Source organism: Protopterus annectens, chromosome 5.part1, assembly GCF_019279795.1.
Source record: "Protopterus annectens isolate FY-2018-M chromosome 5.part1, PAN1.0, whole genome shotgun sequence".
NCBI classification, from domain to species: Eukaryota; Metazoa; Chordata; order Ceratodontiformes; family Protopteridae; genus Protopterus; species Protopterus annectens.
In genome coordinates this window covers 554,828,683-554,851,009 of record NC_056736.1, presented here as the reverse complement: position 1 = coordinate 554,851,009, position 22,327 = coordinate 554,828,683, and the positions used below count along the sequence as shown (strand labels likewise).

The 22,327-nt window shown below is 40.2% G+C and overlaps 1 protein-coding gene across 2 annotated transcripts in view; it reads left to right on the top strand.

The window, feature by feature from the left end:
- Positions 1-19,477, top strand: part of RB1 (RB transcriptional corepressor 1) — a 3,440,561-nt gene extending 3,421,084 nt beyond the window's left edge. For both annotated transcript variants that reach the window (XM_044073175.1, XM_044073174.1), the window contains exon 27: positions 18,157-19,477. In XM_044073175.1, the coding sequence (XP_043929110.1) occupies positions 18,157-18,230 (74 nt within the window). In that variant the 3' untranslated portion in view covers positions 18,231-19,477. The remainder of the gene's footprint in view (positions 1-18,156) is intronic.
- Positions 19,478-22,327: the final 2,850 nt, after the last annotated feature.

The following is a 22,327-nucleotide window of genomic DNA, read 5'->3' as shown; positions in this document are numbered from 1 at the left end:
TGATAGACACATGCTCTCTTCACAGGTGCATTCAGTTTGGTGTTTTGATCCTAAGTATATCAGTGGAAAGTCCCTGCATTCAGTGCTTAAGAACTACAACTCTTCAGTTTGTTCCTGCAATTTTAAGCTTACCAGCCTTGACCCACACCAACACTGCCTTGTATTTTTCCCTGGGATCAGATCATGTTAAGAACCATCATGAGTAGCAGTGCTTTGATCTGGCCAGCTGTATGAGAAGGATGCAGAAAAACTCCAGCTTACTTCACCTCTTATAAGATGCTATCCTTAAACATTGATCCAAGAAACGGGTTCAGCAGGGTGCCCTCAGAAATTATCTTGGATAGAATGGAGAAGGTAAGGGATTTCAGTGCTAGATATTGGCCAAAGCCATTTCCTCAAAGTCTGTCATGTGATGACCATCGTTCTTGCACAGCAGCTAGTGTCCCTTTGTTAGCATGGGATTGTTCTCACTTGTATCATCAGCGGACAGAGAACTAGGACAAGCAATATTCATCAGTCTTACTGTTGCAGTACCTTAAGGGTTAAATCCTGCCAAGGATACAGCTGCCAGACAGATTCCTAAAGCTCAAAACCCCTCACACACAGACACTGTGACTGTGCATAGGCTATGCTGTTTTGGAGGGAACTATAAAAGCAGCCAGAGTGACTTAAAACTTTTTTGCTACCTCAAGCGAATGCATCTCTGAGGTTTCTCTGGAGCAGCAGTTGGGAGAGGCTTTCTGTCAGAGAGATAAGACCCCCTGTGGGTGCACCCCCCCCCCCCACACACACACACAAATTATAATTTTATTATGCTTTTACTGTTTACAGTGTTTTTGGTAGAAGTTGTGGTGTATCACTTTAAGAATATCAGCTTTTCAGGCATGTTGGCAGATTTTTTTTGTCTCTCTAGGGTCTGCATTCTTTCAATAAACTCCCTTAGGTGGATGCTCTTGCAAGTCCAAAATTGACTGCTGCATTTGCGGCATGGTATTGACAGTTGATGCTAATTTATTTAGTTTGTCACATATTGTTGACAGCATTTCTGCTAACCCTTCTAAAGCTGGAGCAGTCATTTCTAATGCTTGTGAATGACATGCTATAGTAACCTCTGGTTAGTTCCCAGTGTATGGAGTTGGATTACTTTTCCATGTAAAGCTCTCATTTTCTACTGACTTACAGTTGTGTCTATAGTACATAATTGAACTTTTAAAAGTTTGAATTTCATATGATCGACACTGGATGATCAGACTTTTAAAAGTTCGAAAATGTAATAAAAATAAATAAATAAACATACCTGAATGTGCCCCCCACATAGGGGGCTGTGCCCCCACACCCCCTGCTTTTTAAGTATAACAACTCTGAGATCACACTGCAGTGTAGAAAAGGGAAATCTTCCCATTCCGCACTGTACAGAGAATTCCATTGAAATGTTCAAACTTTTAAAAGTTCAATCATATGGTGTCGACCATATGATGTTTGAACTTTTAAGAGTTTGACAATGTGATATAGACCCCAGTTGTTGAAAGTCTGCCTGCCTTTAACATTTTATTCTTACAGTCATTCTCCTTCTACTAACTTACAGTTGTTGAAAGTCTAACATATTATTCTTAGTAATTCTCCTTAAGTTTCATTTTTTTAATTTAGAGTAACAGCAGCTTCCATTAGTGAATTTTTAAAAAATATAAACAAGTTTGCTTTTTATATTTCAAATGTTAACACATCTGCCCCCCTCACTTTTAAAGGCAATTTATGTCACATTCTTCATTAGCACTCTTCAAGAAAAATCTTGATGAGTGGATGGGAAATAGGAAATACACCCCGGGGATCACTTCTGTGTCTCTGCTGGACAGTGGCACAGGAAAATAACTTTCTTGGGTGGCATAAGCCATGGTACCTTGCTGGCTAGGCTTATGTAGGCCCTTGGGCCCATAGCCTAGTACCTACCTATGAAACTATGAACCATATCAGTTGCGTTTCCTCAGATATACACTTTAAAAAAAGTTTGGATGTTTTTGGGGCTGGAATCCTAGCAACTTTAGACTCAAGCTTCTGTTCTGAACATTTAGTTTTCAATGAATATTTTGTTTTTCATCTTTTAACATTACATTTTCTTGTCTGGAGAGTTTTTAACTACCACATCTCTCCCTCAATTGAACAGTGCTTATTACATTGCACACATTCCTGACTCAACCCCAGCAGCCCGACTAAGGTCCATTAGCACTTGCATGTAGGTATCATTATTCTGTCATCTTGTGGTTCTGGTTGTTAATATTATTGTCTTGACATTGTATACTAAACTGTTAGTGCAGTTGAGAATTCTAAGGTTAATTCTGCTCCACAAGTGGTACATGCTAGGAACAGAGCTGTTTGCTCTCTGAACAAATCAATAATCACAAACACAGAACAGCACTATATATAGTCCACAAAACTCACACGAAAATATAGCGTCAATGAGCAAAGACAGCTGAAGAAATTCTGCTCCAGAGCACTACTTGAAGAAGCTCCAGCAATGGATGCCTTCTCCTTCAGTTGGGCTAGTCTGTTTATGTATGCTCAACATCCGATCTCCCTGATGTTCAACATACCCCAAAAAGTGAAGGAAGACAGTCCACAGATGCTTTTAATAATGACCTTTTAGCTGCAGCAGCATTGTTCCTTACTTCAAATGGAGAGGGAACGGGAGAAACCCTACACTCTGCCTCAGTACAAGAATCTCTTGAGTCAGCTCATGACGTTCTTGATGCATTCAAACCTGCAGGCACTCCAAGTGGAAATATGAATGATATGACCTTGCTACACTTGGGCATCTCTTTTCATAGAGCAGACTTAACATCATAAAAGAAGCTAGGAAACCTACTACAAGGAAAGTTTATCTAGCAAAGTGGAAGATATTTTTCCAGTGGTGCCAAAGGAGGAATCATTGCTTTAGTGGCAGTGTCATTGATTCTGTGTATATATATATATATATATATATATATATATATATATATATATAAATCCCAAAGAAAACAGTGCACACAAACATACTGAATAGGTGCACGAAGTACAAAACACAAGTACCCAACAATTCTTCAGCACTCTGTAACAAAATGAAGAAAAACAGCCGCTGTGAAGAGAAGTTTTATTCAAGCATAGCCTGCATCAAATAACACAGACCAGTTTCACCTAAAGCGTCATCAGTGTGTAATTAGAAAGGCAGAAACCAGATTTAAATACAAAAGGATACAACAGCAAGCAGCAGAAATTTAAAGGTGCAGACACATAATGTGAAAACCATTTCCCCCAATTATTCCAATATCTACATAAATAAACCTATAAATATTGTGTACCAAAACATGTACATGCTCCCCCTGACATAATACAATTTGTTCAAATGAGACATTAATACACAATATCATAAAGAACCCTGACATATCAATCAACATGGGCAATATACATTATCATGCACAGACCTGATACAAATATGAGCACATATCACTATATAGCCAAATAATTTCCTAACCAATATATAAGAAAAAATAGATAAGTACATACACATATAAATAAATACATGTATATACTATCGTGTACAAAAATATTTTTATCAAAATTCCAGCACCCTATTTCTAATGCTTATATACTAAAATCTGTAATATAATGATGGAAAATACATGTATAGATACTATAGATATGAAAATGCGTTACTACAAAGTTGCATATTTTGTTTTATCTATAGTGTGTTAAATCTAATCAAGACTACCCACACTCTACATTTAAATCACTATGCTGTAGAAACCCCAATAATATGTGTCTATTAACATATTTTGTATTCTATATTGATTCTACCACTGGTCATTCAGACCTGGTTTGAAAAGAGCCCCCAGATTGACAATCCATCTACGTTCCTTATCAGTCAAAATTTTGTGTTTAAGTATAATATTATCTTTCTGTATAGTAACCAAATCTAGGCCTACAAACACAAAGTGAGCTGTGGTGTGAACTGTCTTATGTTTGTATAAAGCACTTCGAGCTCTCTGACACTTTGTCACTGATATGCAAAGCAATTTTTTGTTTTAATGTGCAAGAGGTCTGACCTACATAAAAAGCACCGCACTGAAACACAGCCATATAAATGACCCACGTACTGGTGCACTTTATTAGATGTTTAATGTCAAACACCCTCTTGGTGTTCACTGATGTAAAAGACTTGGTTTTTGCCATCAGTTTGCAATATTTACAAAAACCACAGTAAGTACTGCCTACCGTACCCACTGTGGATTTAGAATTCACTTTTCTGCCCTTTTTAAAGGCTGAAAAGTGTTGCCTCAGTGATTTACCCTTTCTGTATCCAAAGCTGCAATGATCCTCAACTATTTGTGTGAAAAAAGAATATGAGTGTAAAACATGCCAATGTTTAGAAAGAATGTCCTTTATATGAAAAGTATTAGTACCATAGGTGGTAATGAATCTCACTTTTTCTTCTTGTGACCTTGCATTCCGCTGTCTGTCTGACAATAACTCCATTCTATTCCCAGTTTTAGATAACCTATGGGCTGCTTCTATCCTAGTTTTATTATAACCTCTGTTGATAAATCTGGTTTTTAAGTATAACGCCTGCACTTCAAATACTGATTCCTGGGAGCAGATTCTCCTAACTCTTTGAAATTGTAACCCTGGTATGTTTTGGATTGTGTGGCGGGGGTGACAACTGCTGGCATGTAAAAAGGCATTCTTGGAGAATAGTTTTCTATACAGGTCAGTAACCAAAGTACCATATCCTGTCTTTCTAACTTTAACATCCAAGAATTCAACCTCCTTTGAGTTAATACCTCCAGTAAACTTAATACCATATTCATTTTGATTGAGGTATTCTACAAAGGAATGCCAAACAGTTTGATCACCCCCACACACACACACACACACACACACACACACACACACACAATCATCCAGGTATCGTCGCCACATAATGAGTTTACTTTTAAAACATGATGGGGCAGTGTAGATGTATTGAACTTCAAGGTATCCCATAAACAGGTCTGCATAGATTGGGGCAAATGTTGCCCCCCATTGCTGTTCCCTTTACCTGTAGAAACCATTGGTTCTGGAACAAGAAAACATTATGCTCTAACACCAGTTTTAAGCAGTTATATCAGAAATACACTTTCTTGCTCACTAATTAAACTGGATTGTGTCATCCAATATTGTATGGCCCTGATTCCTCCCTCATGTGGAATACTGGTATACAACGATTGAACATCTAAAGTCCCCAAATAAGCTGTAGTCAAAATTTGCAAATTATCCATCAGGGACAAAAACTGTTTTGTATCCCTAATCCTAGCTGTAACCAGTGGAAGAAGCTGTTGTAACTTGTATACTAAATATTCAGACAAAGGTTTAAGTAATGAGCCTCTGCCTGCCACAATAGGGCGTCCAGGGGGATTATGAAGCATTTTATGAATCTTAGGGACCAAATAGAAGTATTGAGGCATTGGTGCCTCAACCTTCAACTCTGACATCAAAGGGGCTGTAATTACCCCTTGATCTTTAGCCTCTTCAAGAAATTTATCAATTTCCAGTTTATATTCTAGTGTAGGATTAGTAGACATTACTGAATAAAAAACTGTCAGATAGCTGTCGTTGAGCCTCTTGTAAATAATGTTCCTTGTCCCATATAACAACTGCTCCACCCTTATCTGCTCCCACTATCACTATATGTTCATTCTCTGCCAGGGATTTTACAGCCTGTTTCTCAGATGAAGTCAAATTGTTCATACCAGACCGAAAAATGCTAGATTGATTAACATGTAAATCCTTTAAAACCAACTGCTCAAAGGTTTTTATGGTGCTATGATAAGGAGGCACAAATTCTGATTTTTTAAAATGAAAACCCTCTAGACCAGTTCTTTTCAAAGCCCCTTCTTTATGTGCAAAAAAAAATTTAAATTTCTGCAGAAGGTTTTTACATAATTTGTTATATCATAATGAGGCACATAAAAGGATGGCACAAATCCCAGACCTTTATTTAACACACTGAGTTCACTAGATGAAAAAATATGCTTTGTTAAGTTAATGACTAAGTTGTTAACATCATTAACATCATCAACATCATTGTTAGGTACAGAATTTGGGATAGTGTCCGTTATTGATGCAGACTGTCCTGGAATATCTTCTATATGGACTTTTCTACGATGCTTGTGGCCTGCCCTCCTAAAGGGATTTTATGTCGCTTGGAGGCTGGTGAAGTAATGACAGGCATCTCCCCTACTTCAGGTTCCGTATCAGTGTTGGAAATACTGGAAGAAAGTTCTGAGGCACTGGATGACGTATCATTTCTCCTAAGAATAGATTTGACCCTTTTACGTTTAGGCCTGGCGGTATTTTTATCTTCCAAAAATCTCACCCCACATTTTTGTTTCTTCCAAGAATAAACCATTGCCTATTTAAAGTCATTAACATCCCTCTGATATTTATTCATTTTTCTTTTACATAAATCTTTATCATACTTGTATCAAAAGCAAATTGTGTATACAAATCTTGATATTTGGGAGCATTAACATGTTCCTTGGTACGTTCATAGCAAGCCTCAAGCTTTAGCAAAAGATCCGGCAATTGCTTTTCATAATATTCCACTAACAACTGTAAAAACATATTGGAAGCTGTTTGTTGTATGGCCCTCCATTTCAGCATAAATTCTCCATCTTCACTACCAAGCCCTGGTTCAACATAAACTCTCAGCCCCCTGGGAGCAATATTGGCTGTCAAATAGGCTTTAAGAAGCTTGCAATGCCACACATAAGAACGTACCTTTTTGGAGGATTCAGTCAACTGTTTAAACACTTGTTGCAAGTCCGACTGACCTGCCCCATTGGTCACATTAACCATGTCCCGCACCTTAGTAGTTGCAGTAAAAAAAGTGCAATCATCCTTGTCCGCTGCTAGTTTATCCAAATAAGCCCTGAAATCCGTGCCTGCTGCCATATTGATGCATAAACCTGTAGATGTAGTGCTATCCTATCTCGCCTACATTCGTAACAGATGGGCTCGGAGCCGATACACTAGTACTAAGTCTCTGATGGGCTGGGCCAACCCGTCTATCCCAGGATGCACCACACCTAAGCCCCCAAATCTCGTTTGCCGCTTCTAAAGATAAGATGTGGTCTCGAGTTGGCTGTGGCTAAGTACCCTATTTTTTAGTCAAATTTTTGGCTTTTTGTGGATTTTTTTCTTAAGAATTGACCAAAAACAGCTATTTTCATAGCTATCTTGTTGTCTGACTGTGTATTGGTCGTTTTAGGATAAAGTTTGTTTTCTGTGGTAACTATTTTTTTAGTCAAATCTTTAGCTTTTAGTGGGGTTTTTTTTCTAAAGAGTTGACCAAAAACAGCTATTTTCATAGCTGTCTTGTTGTCTGACTGTGTATTGGTCATTTTAGGATAAAGTTTGTTTTCTGTGGTAAATTTCAGGTGTTTGGTGGGCTAGGCCCATTTTAACTTAGAGGGCCTTAGCCCTACCTTTAGAGTGTTTAAATTAGAACTCTACCCCCTTTCCGTTCCTGAGTATGTCTGGGAAAGAGCATAAGCCTTCTGGCTTTAAGAAATGTACCAAATGTGGATACAAAATGTCTATCACAGATGGCCATGACATCTGTGTGTACTGTTTAGGGTCAAAGCACTTGCAAGAGTCCTGCAGTGTTTGGCATGCCTTCTCCTCGAGGGTCCTCCAGGAGAGAAAAAATAAACTGATTTTAAAAGGACTACTCAGACCTTCCTTTGAAGAGGCTATTCTACCTTCAGAGCCTTGTGCTAAGAAGAAGAGGTCGTTGGCTCCGACCAGTCTGTCGGATCCGCTGGCCAAAAGAGGAAAATCTATGTCTTCATCTTCTGCGCCATTGACCTCGGAGCCGACAGATGAGAGACCAAGTTCTGCTTCCCCTTCCTTGGTTCCACGGGCTTCAGAACTGCTGGAAAGGGGTTCAAAATTGGGATCTCCACCCTCGGCTCCTATGGCTTCAGAGCCGATTGAGAGAGGATCAGCTCCGAGATTGTTTTCTTCGGTTCCTACTTCATCGGCTCCGGGGGAGGTTTCGGTGTTTCTTGAGTCTGCCTCGGCTCCGATGTCGTTGGAGCCGATTCAGAGCCGAACACCTACGGTGATTTTGGAGCCCATGGAGACAGTTTGTCGAGCCCCCTCTGTTTCCTCCAAATCCTCTAGGCTCTCTGATTCGGATCTGGACAGGGTTGTCCAGAGGCTCCTACAGTCAGTTGTCTTTTCCAAATTGCTGTCGGCTCCAGCCCAGTCGGCTCCGGAGCCAGACTTGCCTGTATCATTGCTTCCTCCTTCGACAATCTTAGGGTCATTGGAGCCGGAGTTTACAGGACCTGTGGAAGTTGTCAGGTCGGTTCCGAGACCCACTGCTAGTCCATCGGCACCGACTTCTGCTCCGACCTTCTCGATACTTTTGACAGGCCCTGGTACTCGTGGCTCTTCGGTCCGGCCTGACTGGGAGTCATCGGGGCCTCTGGTCTCGGCTCCGAGTCTCCCTCTTGGTGCTTCGGCGGGAGGAGCCCCGACTCTGGTCAGGGTCTCGGAGGTGGGTCTTTCAGCAGAATCTGGTGGACCCTCCTTCGAGGCTAGTAGGAGTGTGCTGGCCAAGTCCCTAGTTACTTCTCCGGAATCTGTAGCTCCTTCCCTGGACACGGCAACTGGAGCCTTTGTTACACCCCTGTCCTCGTACAGTGGGGCTCCCAGGCCTGAGGATACCCCCTTCTGTGGTCCCCTACTTTCTGAAGGGCCTTCAGAGTCCTTGCCTGAAGAGACCCCTAGGAAAAAGAGGTGTAAGAGGAAGCACGTGGACTCCCCAGATGAGTCCGTCACCTCAGACACCGATCTGGATGATGCGGAAGGGTCCCGTAAGTCGTCCTCTGACGATGTCTTGTTCTCGGATATACTAGAGATCTTGAGACAAAGGGGCGACTGGCCTTCTAAGACCCCTTCCGCGGAAGAGTCGGTGTTCCTCAAGGCCTTTGGAGCCCAGCCCTCAGTCTCCTGGGTATCCCCACCCTTCGATGAGTTACTGGACATTATTTGTTGAAGAGTGTGGGAACATCCTGATTCTGCGGAGCCTGTCTCCACTCGCCCCAATAAATTCTTGTCTGCACCCCCCCGATAAGCAATTTCTCACTAAAGGAGTTCCGGTAGATGCTATGGTGGTGGCGTCGGCCACTCAACAGGATGTGGCGGAGGCTTCGACGTCTATCCATCCACCTAACAAGGAATCTAGAAGCATGGATAGGTACAGGAAGCGTGCCCTATCTTCAGCGACCTTTACTCTGTGGTCACTGAATTATTTGTGCCATTTCACAAGACTACAAAGGGATCTCGTGAAGGAGTTGGGAGATACCCTTTCGGGTAATGTGCCTGAGGCGTTGGCTCAGTCTGTCAATGCCCAGCTGTCAACCCTGTCGTCTGTCATCAACTTGTCCATGAGGCTCATTTCATATGCGGCCAAGGGGGCGGGTAGAGCAGCAAGTTCGGGCATAGCCCTAAGAAGGCAGGCTTGGATGCGCTTGTGTCACTTTGTGGAGGCTTTCAAGTCTTCATTCACAGACGCTTCCTTTGATGGGTCCTCCCTCTTTGGACCCAAGGTGAAGGACACCCTCACTAGATGCGAGCAGGAGGGTAAGACCTTGTCTGCCGTCGGGGCCCATTTTTCGCTTCCCACGAGACCTTATCCCAAGGCTCAGAGGGGAGGAAAGATGTGGTTCAAGAAATCGCAAAGGTCTTTCCCTGCTCATCAAGGTGAACCCCCCTCCAGAGGCAGGGGAGGGGGGAATTATTCTGGAAGACGTCGCCCTAGAGGCGGCAGAGGCCCCCGCAACACAGGAGACCGCGAATCCTTTTGCGGTTCATCCTTCCAATGTCCCTGAGGGACGGCCCGACTGTGCATCTCCGGAGCCAGTCGGGGGTCGATTTTTGGAGTACCTGAAAGCCTGGGAGTCCATCACTCAGGATTAGTGGGTGCTCTGGATCATCGCCGGAGGTTACACTGTCCCTTTTATTCATCCTCCTCCCCCTCCCAGGAAAATCCCGGATGTTCCACCCAGTCAAAGGGTTCAAGCAGCCACAGAAGTAGTAAAGCTGCTGGAAAAAGGAGTCATCCAGCCAGTCCCCGAAGGCCAGGCCGGATTAGAGACCTACTCAAGATTATTTTTGGTGCCAAAAAGAACAGGGGACTTGAGACCTATTCTGGATCTCAGCCATCTCAACCGCTTCGTAAAGAAGTCCAAGTTCCGGATGGTCACGCTACAATCCATCTTCCCTTTGCTGGAAGAGGGAGTCTGGATGTGCTCCATCGATCTCAAGTATGCCTATTATCACATCAAGATAGACAAGGCATCCAGGATTCATTTACGCTTCCGCCTGGGAACCAGTCACTACCAGTTTTGAGCTCTGCCCTGTGGTCTCACCACAGCCCCCAGGGTGTTTACCAAGTGCCTGGCAGTGGTAACGGCTCACCTGAGGCGTCTTGGATTCCAGGTGTTTCCATATCTAGACGACTGGCTCCTCACTGCTCCCACCAAACATCTGCTCACTCAGGCTGTGACTACTACTATTGAATTGGGTCATTTGCAAGGCATAACATTCAACTGGGAAAAGTCTGTATTGCTGCCATCACAGCGTGTTGCCTTTATAGGTGCAGAGCTAGACTCTATAGAAATGCGAGCCTACCTCCCAACAGAAAGGATTTTACAGAACCAAGTCAAGGACCTATTGCCCCATCGGAAAGCTCCGGCCAGGTTAGTCCTGCAACTCTTAGGATCCATGGCAGCCTCCATTCTATTAGTTCCGCTTTCAAGACTTCACATGCGGATTCTACAGTGGCTCCTATCGAGCCAATGGTCCTTCCAGGAACTCCCGTTGTCTCACCCGATTATTATCACGGACATGTGTCGCCGGGATCTGCACTGGTGGCTTCTCTCCTCCAACCTGAACGTGGGCAAATCCTTCTACCCTCCCTCTCCCGTTTCCACAGTGACCACGGATGCCTCCCAGATAGGGGGGGGGGCATTATCTGAGCAGGACTGTCCAAGGCACTTGGCAAGATCACGAGATTCACCTACATATCAATGTCCTGGAAATGAGAGCAGTGCTTCTAGCGTTGCAGGCACTACACGTCTCTCTCCCACTGGGGACGATTGCGATTCTGTCAGACAATATGTCAGTGGTTTGGTACCTCAACAAACAGGGAGGAACCAGGTCTTACCCCCTTTGCAGAGAAGCCATGAGAGTATGGGAATGGGTGATTCCTTCCCAGAGGTTTCTAGTAGCAGCGCACATTCTCGGGAAATCCAGTGTTATAGCAGACAGGCTGAGCAGGGACATCCTGATGCCCCACGAATGGTCCCTGAACGATCAAGTGACGGATCGGATCTTCGCCTTGTGGGGGTTGCCTTGCTGCGACCTTTTCGCCAGTCCCCTGAATGCGAAGTGCAACAACTACTTCTCCTTGATCCCTGCTCAAGGGGAAGAACCCAGGGATGCGCTGGTTCACAAATTGCCCTCCGGTCTGCTTTACGCCTTCCCTCCACTTCCTCTACTGCCCAGACTGATTCAGAAGGCGATCCGTCTGGGGAGCACCATAATCTTGATAGCCCCATTCTGGCCCCGTCAAGTGTGGTTTCCATTCCTGCAGAAGTATGCGGTGGACAGTCCCTGGATCCTGGATCCGATTCCGAACCTCCTGACTCATCAGTCGGGGCAGACCCATCCGTCCTTACAAACTCTCAAGCTGGCGGCTTGGCTGCTCCGCTTCCAACCTTAGTCAGGTAACATGCTTTTTCACCTGAGGTGGTTCGAATATTGTCCTCTTCGCATAAGCCCTCTACCAAGAGTATTTATTTTAGCAAATGGAAGAGATTTGCTCTTCGGGCCAAGCGGCATAACCTTGATCCCCTGACAGCCCCTGTTTCCTCGGTTCTGGACTTTTTGGCTTTTCTTTTTACCCAAGGTTCTTCCGTTTCTACGCTGAAGGTACAGTTAGCAGCAATTTCCAATTACCATGTTGACTTTGACCCTTCACTCATGAGTCACAAATTGTGTAAGGCCTTTCTTAAAGGAGCGTGGTTGCTTCGTCCCCCTATATCGCATCCAGTTTTGCCATGGGATTTGAATGTGGTCCTTGGTGCCTTGACGTCCCCTCCATTCAAACCAGCAACAACTTGTGAGAAAAAATTCTTGTCATGGAAGACCGCATTTTTGGTAGCTATTACTTCGGCCAGAAGGGTTTCAGAACTTCAAGCCCTTTCTGCCAAGCCACCTTATCTCATTTTCCATAATTACAGAGTATCCCTGAGATTAAATCCATCTTTTCTTCCAAAGGTTTCTTCTGCTCTTTACCTTCAACAATCGATTGAGCTTCCAGTCTTCTTTCCCAATTTTTCCAATGATGCAGAATACAGATTTCATCAGTTGGATGTGCATAGACAATTATGTTTCTATCTAGATAGGATGCAGCAGGACAGAAAATCAGATCAACTATTTGTTGCCTTTGCAGATAACAAAATTGGCAAACCAGTCACTAAGGCCACGATCGCCAGATGGATCAGGGATTGTGTGTCCTTCATTTATTTATCAACAGGAAGGTCCCTTCCATTCCCAGTTAGAGCTCATTCTACTAGGGCCATGGCAACTTCAACAGCTTTCCACGCCAGACTGTCTGTGGATGAAATTTGTGCTGCTGCCACTTGGTCTTCTCCACACACCTTTGTTTCTCATTACAAATTAGACTTGGCGTCCAGAGGTTGGGCATCTTTTGGTTCCACAGTGCTCAGGAGTGTGTTCCAGTGAGCCTCCCAGGATTTAGATGCTAGGGACGCGGTCCCATCTGTTACGAATGTAGGCGAGATAGGATCGCACTAAATCTTTTAGTTATGTACTTACCATAACGATAGATGTATGCGATCCATCTTGCCTACATTCGTATATACCCCCCCTCCTGCCCCCTACCTGCAGGATTTGGAGGAAACGCTTTGTGGGGTTTCCACTGAAGGTCTTATTTTTTCTCTCTGGATCTTGTATCTCCATGAGTTGGGTGCATGTGAGGGAGAGTTTGTGTGGGGCAAACAAGATCTGGGGGCTTAGGTGTGGTGCATCCTGGGATAGAGGAGTTGGCCCAGACAATCAGAGACTTAGTACTAATGTATCGGCCAAGTCGGAGCCATTTCTTGGCTCCGAGCCCATCTGTTACGAATGTAGGCGAGATGGATCGCATACATCTATCGTTATGGTAAGTACATAACTAAAAGTTTCCCACTTCTAACCAAGCACGAACTGTTTTCAATCCCATATAAGTATAGAAATCACCTCCGATGTTTTTCTAAGCCCATCCGTCTTGATTGGACTCTCTTTAGTACGTACCAGTACTCAACAAATACATAATTCCCAAAGAAAACGGTGCATGCAAACATACTGAATAGGTGCATGAAGTACAAAACACAAATACCCAACAATTCTTCAGCACTCTGTAACAAAATGAAGAAAAATAGCCGCTGTGAAGAGAAGTACTCTTCACAGCGGCTGTTTTTCTTCATTTTGCATACACCATTTTCTTTGGGATTTATGTATTTGTTGAGTGCTGGTACGTACTAAAGAGAGTCCAATCAAGACGGATGGGCTTAGAAAAACATCGGAGGTGATTTCTATACTTACTAAGTCCCCCTCTTTACCTCTTTAATTATCCTCTTGCTTCATCGTCATCCCTTTCCATTTTGAATTGTCGCTTACTACTTGTGTTATGTATAAGAGCCTTAACTATGCAGCTCTAAAATTTCCATTCAAATCAGGTAATCCTAAATGTACTTGTTCTTTTGGGAGGATCTGCTTATCCCACTTCACTCTTGGCGTCTTCCTCTCCCAGATAAAATACTTCTACAACTTCTCCTCTGGTTGATAAAAATGTGCCTGACCTGTGTATAAAAGTAAAGGGACTAAAAGTGTTTTACTGCATGTATCTTGCTATCCATACCCATGGGAAAGAGCTTCCAGTTTTTCAGTTTTTCTTTTATTATCTGTTTAATCTCTTCCCACATATCTGTGCTGCTGTAACAGAATCCTTTTTAATCCATACTCCTAAATGCTTCATTTTATCATTTCCCCATAAATATGGGTATTACTGAGCCAGTTCATGTTTGGATACATAGTTTACAGCAAAAGCTTCGTTTTCTCTTCCGTTAATTTTATACCTCAAAAAAACTGGAACTATCTCACAATGTTCCACATCTCTGAGATATCCTCTTCAGTTTCCATGGTTCAGTCAGGTACAAAATAATATCATCTGCAAATGAAACCAAATTTTCTTGAACACCATACCAATTATATCCTTGAATTTCGGAGTCCCTTATTTTCTTTACCAAGGTTATAAATATAACCCAAATAACAAATGGGAAAGAGGACATCTCTGCCTGGTTCCTCTGTTCAAATACAACTTATCAGAGAGGAACCCTCCCACTTTGATTTGTACCTCCAAGCCCTCATGTATTTTTCTAATTAACCTTCTTATTGTATCAGGAAATTCAAATGCTTACATTGCTGTAACTCATAAAATTCCAGCTTACTCTGCAGAATGCCTTCTCTACATCAAGACACACTAAAAACAGCAGTATTTTCTTACATTCTGCTTCCCCCTGGATTATCATTGTTCTGTTAATGTTGTAAAATGTTTGCCTCCCCACCACAAAACCACATTGATCCACATCTATCAATTTCTGCATCACCTTTGTCATTCTTTTAACCATTATAGACATAAACACTTTATAATCATTGTTTGAAGTTGAAATTGGACAATACAGAGCTGGATCTGATGTGTGTTTATGTTTTTAGGTATTACAGCCACCACACATTTTCCATGATGTTGGTGCTTCCCCCCTTGAAAAATACTGCTAAACAAAACCTTCCAGATCATTATCACTTCCTTTCCTCCTAGCTTACAAACTTCCTCTGGAATACCATCTGTTCCTGGAGATTTTCCTGCAGATTGGTTGTATGTTACCATTTTTCTCTCATATCCTTCTGTCTTAATTAATTGTTGTACCTCATCTACCCCTAACCTTGGCATATTTAACTTGTCAATAAATATTTCCGTGTATGCTTTTTCTTGATTTCTCCACTTCTCTGGTTTATAAAAATGTTCATAAATTTTTGAAATATCTCTAATACTGCTACAGGATCTCTAGCTGTTTTTCTTATTATAGGCTGCCTAAGTTTGGCAACAACCCTTTCTACTTTCTGTTGCCAAAGTTGTTGGGCCAGATGTTTTTGTTGTCTTGAGTTATCAAAAAAGATATGCTTAACAGCAGTCTTTCTAAACTCATGCATATTATGCAGGTACTGCCTTATTTTCTGTTTAGCACTCTGTAGTTATGCCTTTTCTTGTTCTGTGAAACTCCCCTTATTCTGTAATACTTTAACATTTCTAAGTCCCTCTAAGTAATTCATGTTAATTCTTAAGATTTCTTTTTTTCTCTACCCTATTTTTAAACTCCACATTCTATTTATTACACTCACTGTCTATAACTTTTGGAGTACTTTCTATCTTACCTAATGTCTCCGAAATAATTTCTACTACCCATTCTTTAATTTCCTTTCTTTTTATTACCCTGCATTATCTTAGTAATTATTGTCGCATGATCTGAAATAGTTATTGGATGTGTGTCAAAGTTCTCAATTAAAGGCAAATGTTCCTGTGAAATAAAATTTCTGTCTAGTCCAGTCCAGTTATTATACCTTGGGGAAAAATATGTAAATTTGTCTGAGATCCTAAAATTGAGTTCATGACTTTCACACCAAATGTTTTCATCAGTTTCTTCAGAAATCTACACTATTTTGTTATATTTTCCTTCTAGGCCCCCACATACATCTGTATTGTTGCAAATCAAATTCCAGTCCCCACCTATAAGTAATATTCCCTGCTGAAAGCTGACTATTTCTCCCAAAAATGCTTGAAGCTCTATAATAGCAGTTTTAGGTGGAATATAAATACTTCCCAGCATAATCCTCTTCCCTTGCCAGTAACCCTATACTATCACAAGTCTGACATTGTCTTTTTTCCTCTTCTGTCACTAGTGGAGCTCCTCTCGCAAATAATACAAGTACTCCTATTTTCCCTTTTCCCTGATATTTTGCTTAATAGCCATCCTGAAAACTTTCTTTATCAAATTCACATGCTCATTTCTTTCCAACTGTGTCTCCTATAGCATTGTTGTTTGTACTCGTCATTTATTAATATAATAATATATTCTTTCCTTTTGCATGTACATGTGAGACCATTCACAGTTGAAGATATGGAAAGGGTCACATGTCACAAGTGATAATTCAGTAAAGGTGTGTTTCCAGCTTTTGTGATACATGCACCCAATAATGTTGGCAGGTTAATCCTTTATACAGTTCTTTTCTTATCATCAGCATTGAAACCTATGTCAAATTTTACAAGACTTTTTTTTTTTAATAAAAATCCTCAAACAGAAAACCAAATGCACCCCAAGAATATCTCCATAATCTTTTCCCTTAGTATAAACACACAGAATTATGTACATCTTCAAATAATGAAGTTTAGCCCTCCTAATAGGAAGATTTGTCCCAAAATGACAACTGCTAACACAGGCCTTAATTATCCTGAAGTTGAGGTTATCCATGCTAAGGTACATTTTATTGACTGTACCTCTACTTACACTAATTGGTGACTTTTTTATCTTTATTGCCCTCCCAAATGTGAAAAAAAAGTTACATACTTTTTAGAAATCATTAACTTTCAGCCTTGAAAAAACTGTGCTCTGGCTTTTAATTGCCCTGTTATCAGCTTTTCCCCATGGAAACATAGGGAAAAAAGTAGTCCTCTACTTCTTCAGGAAAGACGAGCTGAGACATTTATTGCAATAGGAAAACTTTTCATTATATTCAGTATTCTTATATTTACTTGTTTCCAATTAAAACCTGTTATTAGATTAAGCCAGTGGTCTTAATCCAGACATTTACCTGTGCAAAGGTAAGACAAAACATATCAGCTCTTCCTATATTATGATCTGTGTACTTTTGTATGCCATTCTCCACCCCAACAACCCAAGATTAGTCTTTTAACTAAAACACACTTTTGTGTAGCCTTTCTTCTTTTTCTGCACTGTAATGCCTACATTTCATAATACTAAGAAGAAGAAAGAAAGGGAAGAAGAAAAAAGTGCTTACTTTAGTAACATTATCATATACTGTCATATACAACAACTAAAAATAATGTATATAAAACATGCAATTTATATTGTGAATGGTTTCATAGAAATACTAAGAACAGAAATTGTTTTACTTAGTTACTTTTTCCTTCTTCCTCCCACTCCCCTCAGTGTCCTTCCAAACATTAATGACATGAGGTGAGATAAATGCTTTTCAGTTCTCTGCAAGTTTAACAAAGTCACCAAAAGTCCACTCTTTCCACTTTTTCTTATACAGCCATATTTCATAAATGAGATTAATGCTTTGCAGTCTCACATTTATTCACTAATTTCCGTATTGCTTATCTTCTTATTCATCTTCATTTCACAACTCCAGGTTATGGTTCAGTTACAAGGTACCCCAATTCTTCTAGTCAACTCCTGTGATTTTCTCTGTCTCTCCAGCATTTTCCTTTGCAGCAGTGGAAAAGGTTTCACTGACAGAGTCACTCCACATGTTTTATTATCTAAAAGTGACAGAGTTCCTATCCCTTGTCTTTCAGTTTTTTTTTTACCCTAGACAGCTGAAGTTAAGCTGTTAATCATTGTGCAGCCATCTTAGAAAGTCCACTCATATTTATTTTGAGATAACTTACTGTTGTGGCTTTACACCTTGTCCTTGTGGACAAACACCTCCATATCATCTTCTATTCCAGTAGGGATTTACAGGCAGAGCACACATACTGGGACCCCCCCACACACACACACAAATGCAAGCAGCCTCTTTTTGCCCAGCTGTTTGATTCATTTCCTAAGCCACTGATAAAATTAGATTGTCTGGGTCACAGCCAGGGATGCATCTCTTTGTGCCACAGAGTTAGCATTATGAGTTAAATTTGCTTGAGTTTGTTAGTGCTTAAATATTCATGAGTTGTTTCACCTTTACTTTTTAGTTATTTTTTTCTTTTTCTTCTAGCCTCATTGAGAACACGGATGCAAGAACAGAAGCAGAAAGATGGGTCTGGTACCCCAGTGAAGGAAGAGAACTGATGTAAATTGCTCAGGATGTTTCCCTGCACTGCATGTTTTTTTTCTCTACTGTAGTTTTATTGTCGGTCCATTTTATTGTAAACTATGTTTCATGCATTCTACTGCTTTTAAAATATTTTGGACTTACCTTAAGCTGTAATCGGTACAGAGATGCATGCATTTTTTTATTAATATACTTTGTGGACCATTTTAAATCTGCGTATCAGAGAAAGAGACCTTCATTTTTTAGTAAATTACTGTGGTGTCTGTCAGTAACACCGCTGTAAAGTAATTGCTTAAAATAAAGCAAAAATATTTGTTAAAGTTTAAGTGCCATAAGAATAGATCCTACCATTTCAGATGCACTATTTTTAAGTTGTCAAAACTGAATGCACTATTTGCTTACGGATGCAAATTTTAATATTGTGTAATGCACAGTAAAAAAGCAGGGTGCAGGTATTGGTTAGGTATTGTAACCATACTACTGAACAAATGGTTTATACCTCATTTATATGTAGCATAAAATGCTCACTCAGTAAATCTGATATGTGGTGTATGTGACTTCTGAGCATAGTTATGTTATCTTTTAGTCAAGGCTGACTGTAATGTATTCAGAGGCTCTCAGTACTGGCCAGTCATTTGTTGAACAGTGTATCTTGTGCCTTTAGTAATGTGTATTAAAATATGTAGTACTGGCTTATACATATGTGAATATGCAAAGTAGACTGGTAGCGTGCAGTGTTGGTTTGAAGTTTTTATTACATTTGGAATTCAGTTGTATCTATAGTATGTTTATAAATTGCTACTTATTTCATATGAAAAAAGAAAGAAACTAAATGCAGTACTATTTCCATATCTAAAACATGTTTTTTGTTTCTTTTTTTAATTGTCTCACAAAATATTCCTTTAAATCCTTTTACTGCCCACTTGTAGAATATTGGATGAATGCCACTTCATTGTAGTTTAAGCTAAATTAGCAGTTTTCTCAGCACCCCCTGCTCAGTATATACACTAGTGCTTAACTGTAGCATGCAAGTTTCATTTTTATTTCTCTATGTCCTTTCAAATTTTACCACCATGCTCAAACCTCTAACAACTTTTAAGACTACATTTACAAAGAAATGGCGATGTACTGCCCAGTAGTAGAGTGCTGTCATGCACTGCAACATATTTTTTTTTCATTGTTGAATAAGAAAATCTCTTGCATCTTTTTGCTGTAATAGAGTGTCTTAATACATTTACTTAAATAAAATCCCATTCAGAGTGTACTTCTGTGCTGAAGTAGATTCTAATTCTGCTAGAGTTTCCTGTTGTACAGCTGTGTTCCACTTTAAACAGTTTTCTTACTGTCCCTGCCTTCCCTAACTTCTGGTGACTGTGCAACCCCTACTTAGTCAACCAACCCATTAGATCAACTTAAGTAGAAGATCCCCAGGTAGTGCAACAAGGGACTTTTCCTGTTTTGTCCAAGAAACAATATGTAATAACTTCAAATGGTCCTGAGATCCTTTTGCAAGGGAGTGTTTTTTCACTCGTATAACTAACTGGGTATCTTTGCAGCAGATTACGTGATCTTTAGCTGTGGTACAACTACTGTGAGGAACAAATGTCCACATCAACCCTTGAAGGAAGTGATTCTTATTTCTTTCCTCCCATGTTGTCCCTCTGATATCCAGGCTGTTGTGCTTTGTGTGACTACTGATATGAGCAAATTGCCCGTACTTAAATTTTCTCATACTTGGAGAACTGCTTTTGCAGTGTAACTTCCGATATGTTACCCTGACCTAAACCACAGTGATAGATTTGAATCTTTTAGAAGGTGTGAGACTTAACATTTGACTTTATGCTTATCTTTACTTGTACTACTCTGCAACTTTCTAGTTGATTGTGCATATGTGAGTATTGCATGTTTCATTATTCTTATCTGTAAAATACTGCAGGCCCCCACTTTTAAAATCTGTACCTTTACCATTTTATGTATTTATGTGCGAGTGCGTGTACATTCTTTCTTTCATATTTCCCAAACTGTGAACTTTCAGTATTCTATTTCTTTATGTTTTGAAAATGGGAATTTCTAACAGGGCAATTCTTATTTTCTGTTGAGTCCTGGGTAGAAATGCTCCTGGAACAATTGTTAAGCAGACTGAAATATGGCATATGTTATGTACAGGTATCAGTCACTTAATAAACATGCATAATTCAATGTACAGTGAAACTAAAGTAATTTTAAAAAATATTTAGAAGCATACTACAGAAAAATAAGACATGCAAGTTTATTTTTTTCTTGTACTGTATAATTGCAAATAAGGTAACTACCTAAGTAAAAGAGAAACAGTTAATGTGTATATTGGACATTAGAAAGAATGGTGAACAGAAATCCTTATATTTCATAATGTAAGTCATTGATTTCTGAATCATTATCAGACATTAGTATAAAGGTCATAACAGGAAACCGCGGTGGTGCAGTGGTTAGCATTGTCACCTCACAGCATGAGGTTCTCCCATTCGATTCTCGGCTGGTGCGCCTTCTGTGTGGAGTCTGCATGCCCTCCCCACGGTCGAGTGATGTTTAAAGACATGCAGGTAGGTGCGTGCATGAATGGGTGTGCCTTCTTTGAAGGTTGGGCATCGGGCTGGCATCTCGGCACTGTAAAAATCCATTGCCAATCATTAGCGGACCGGAGTTCCGCTTTGGCGACCCCTAACCGGGAAAAGCCGAAAGATATTACTTTAGTATAAACATCATAACAGGAGTAAGTTTAAAAATTAAAGCATTTAACCACAAGCAGAATTTTCAAGTAATTTCACAATGGAGTGTATGATTAATGTGGAGTTAGTCTTTCTGAAAAGCCCTGCAGTTAAGAGGAAACTAATGAACTTAAGAGAAAATATAAGACTGATGGGGATTATAAGAACTCACCAAAAGATTCCTCTCCAGGTCCCAGTTTGAAGAAATGGAGGTATGTAGACATTCCCTCCTCTTCTCCCCCTTCTGCTGTCACTAAGTTGTTTATGATTTTTATATCAGCAACATCTCCTTTAACGCATCTTAGAACTGATAGCATTTCTTTTATAACTATTCTTTTAAGAGAGAAAAATTTTTGTGTATCCTGGAAGTTCTTCCTTTTGCACATCATAATGTTGCATTGCATGAAACCTAACACAAATTGATATTAGAGGACAGGGGTAGGAAAATAAAGGCAAGACAAACAAAAAGGCCAAGGCAGACATCCTTTTATTATTTATTGATTGTGATTTACCTCTACTAGTCATTTGAACAGGAGGGCACAAGTACCTGAAACTGATTTCTAGGTTTAACCTGCATGAAGTGAATCTTTTTTTGCATTGAATTTGTAAACCTGATGTAGAAACAAAACAGTGTGGTATACCCGTATAAAATCAATAAAACATAAGTCAAGATATTAACAATGTTTCAGTAAAAAGAAGATATATAGAAAATAATAACTGAGGTCAAGATAAGAGGTTGATGGAAAACGATAGATATTATAAGGGAACTTTCAGAAAAGTTTGACCTGTGTCAACAAGTATTGTGAAAAGGCAGAAAATGGATATCTTTTTTATGTGACTCATTGCTAGAACCATAAAAGCATGACATTTTAAACTAATAGAAATAAAATACTTCGTAGGTATACAGATACATTTGCTATTTGTCATTTTCTGTGTTTTTTTTCTGACATACTTATAAAACATGCCCAACTGTTTAATTTTATTATTTTATGTTTGATAGACTGGTTGATTCTGACTGGAACAGTAACTATTGTTACTTTCTGTGCTTTTTCTTGTTGATTCTAGCAGAATGTCTTTCAAGGCAAGACTACACAGAAGTTTAGAAAATGCAGTTGACAGAATAAGCTTTTTTTGCCAATGATCTCCAAGAATACTGAATGTGTATGATCTTTGTGTAGATTTCTATAGCAGTATCACCTTTGTGTCTTCGTTATAAGTTGATTAATCCTCATAGTCTTTACTTTAATTGCTTATACTGACCATATACAGTATTGTTTGTATGATTTTATTTTAATTTCTGCTGCAAACAGTTTGAGCACATATAATAAACACAGGCACACACACACACACACACACACACACACACACAC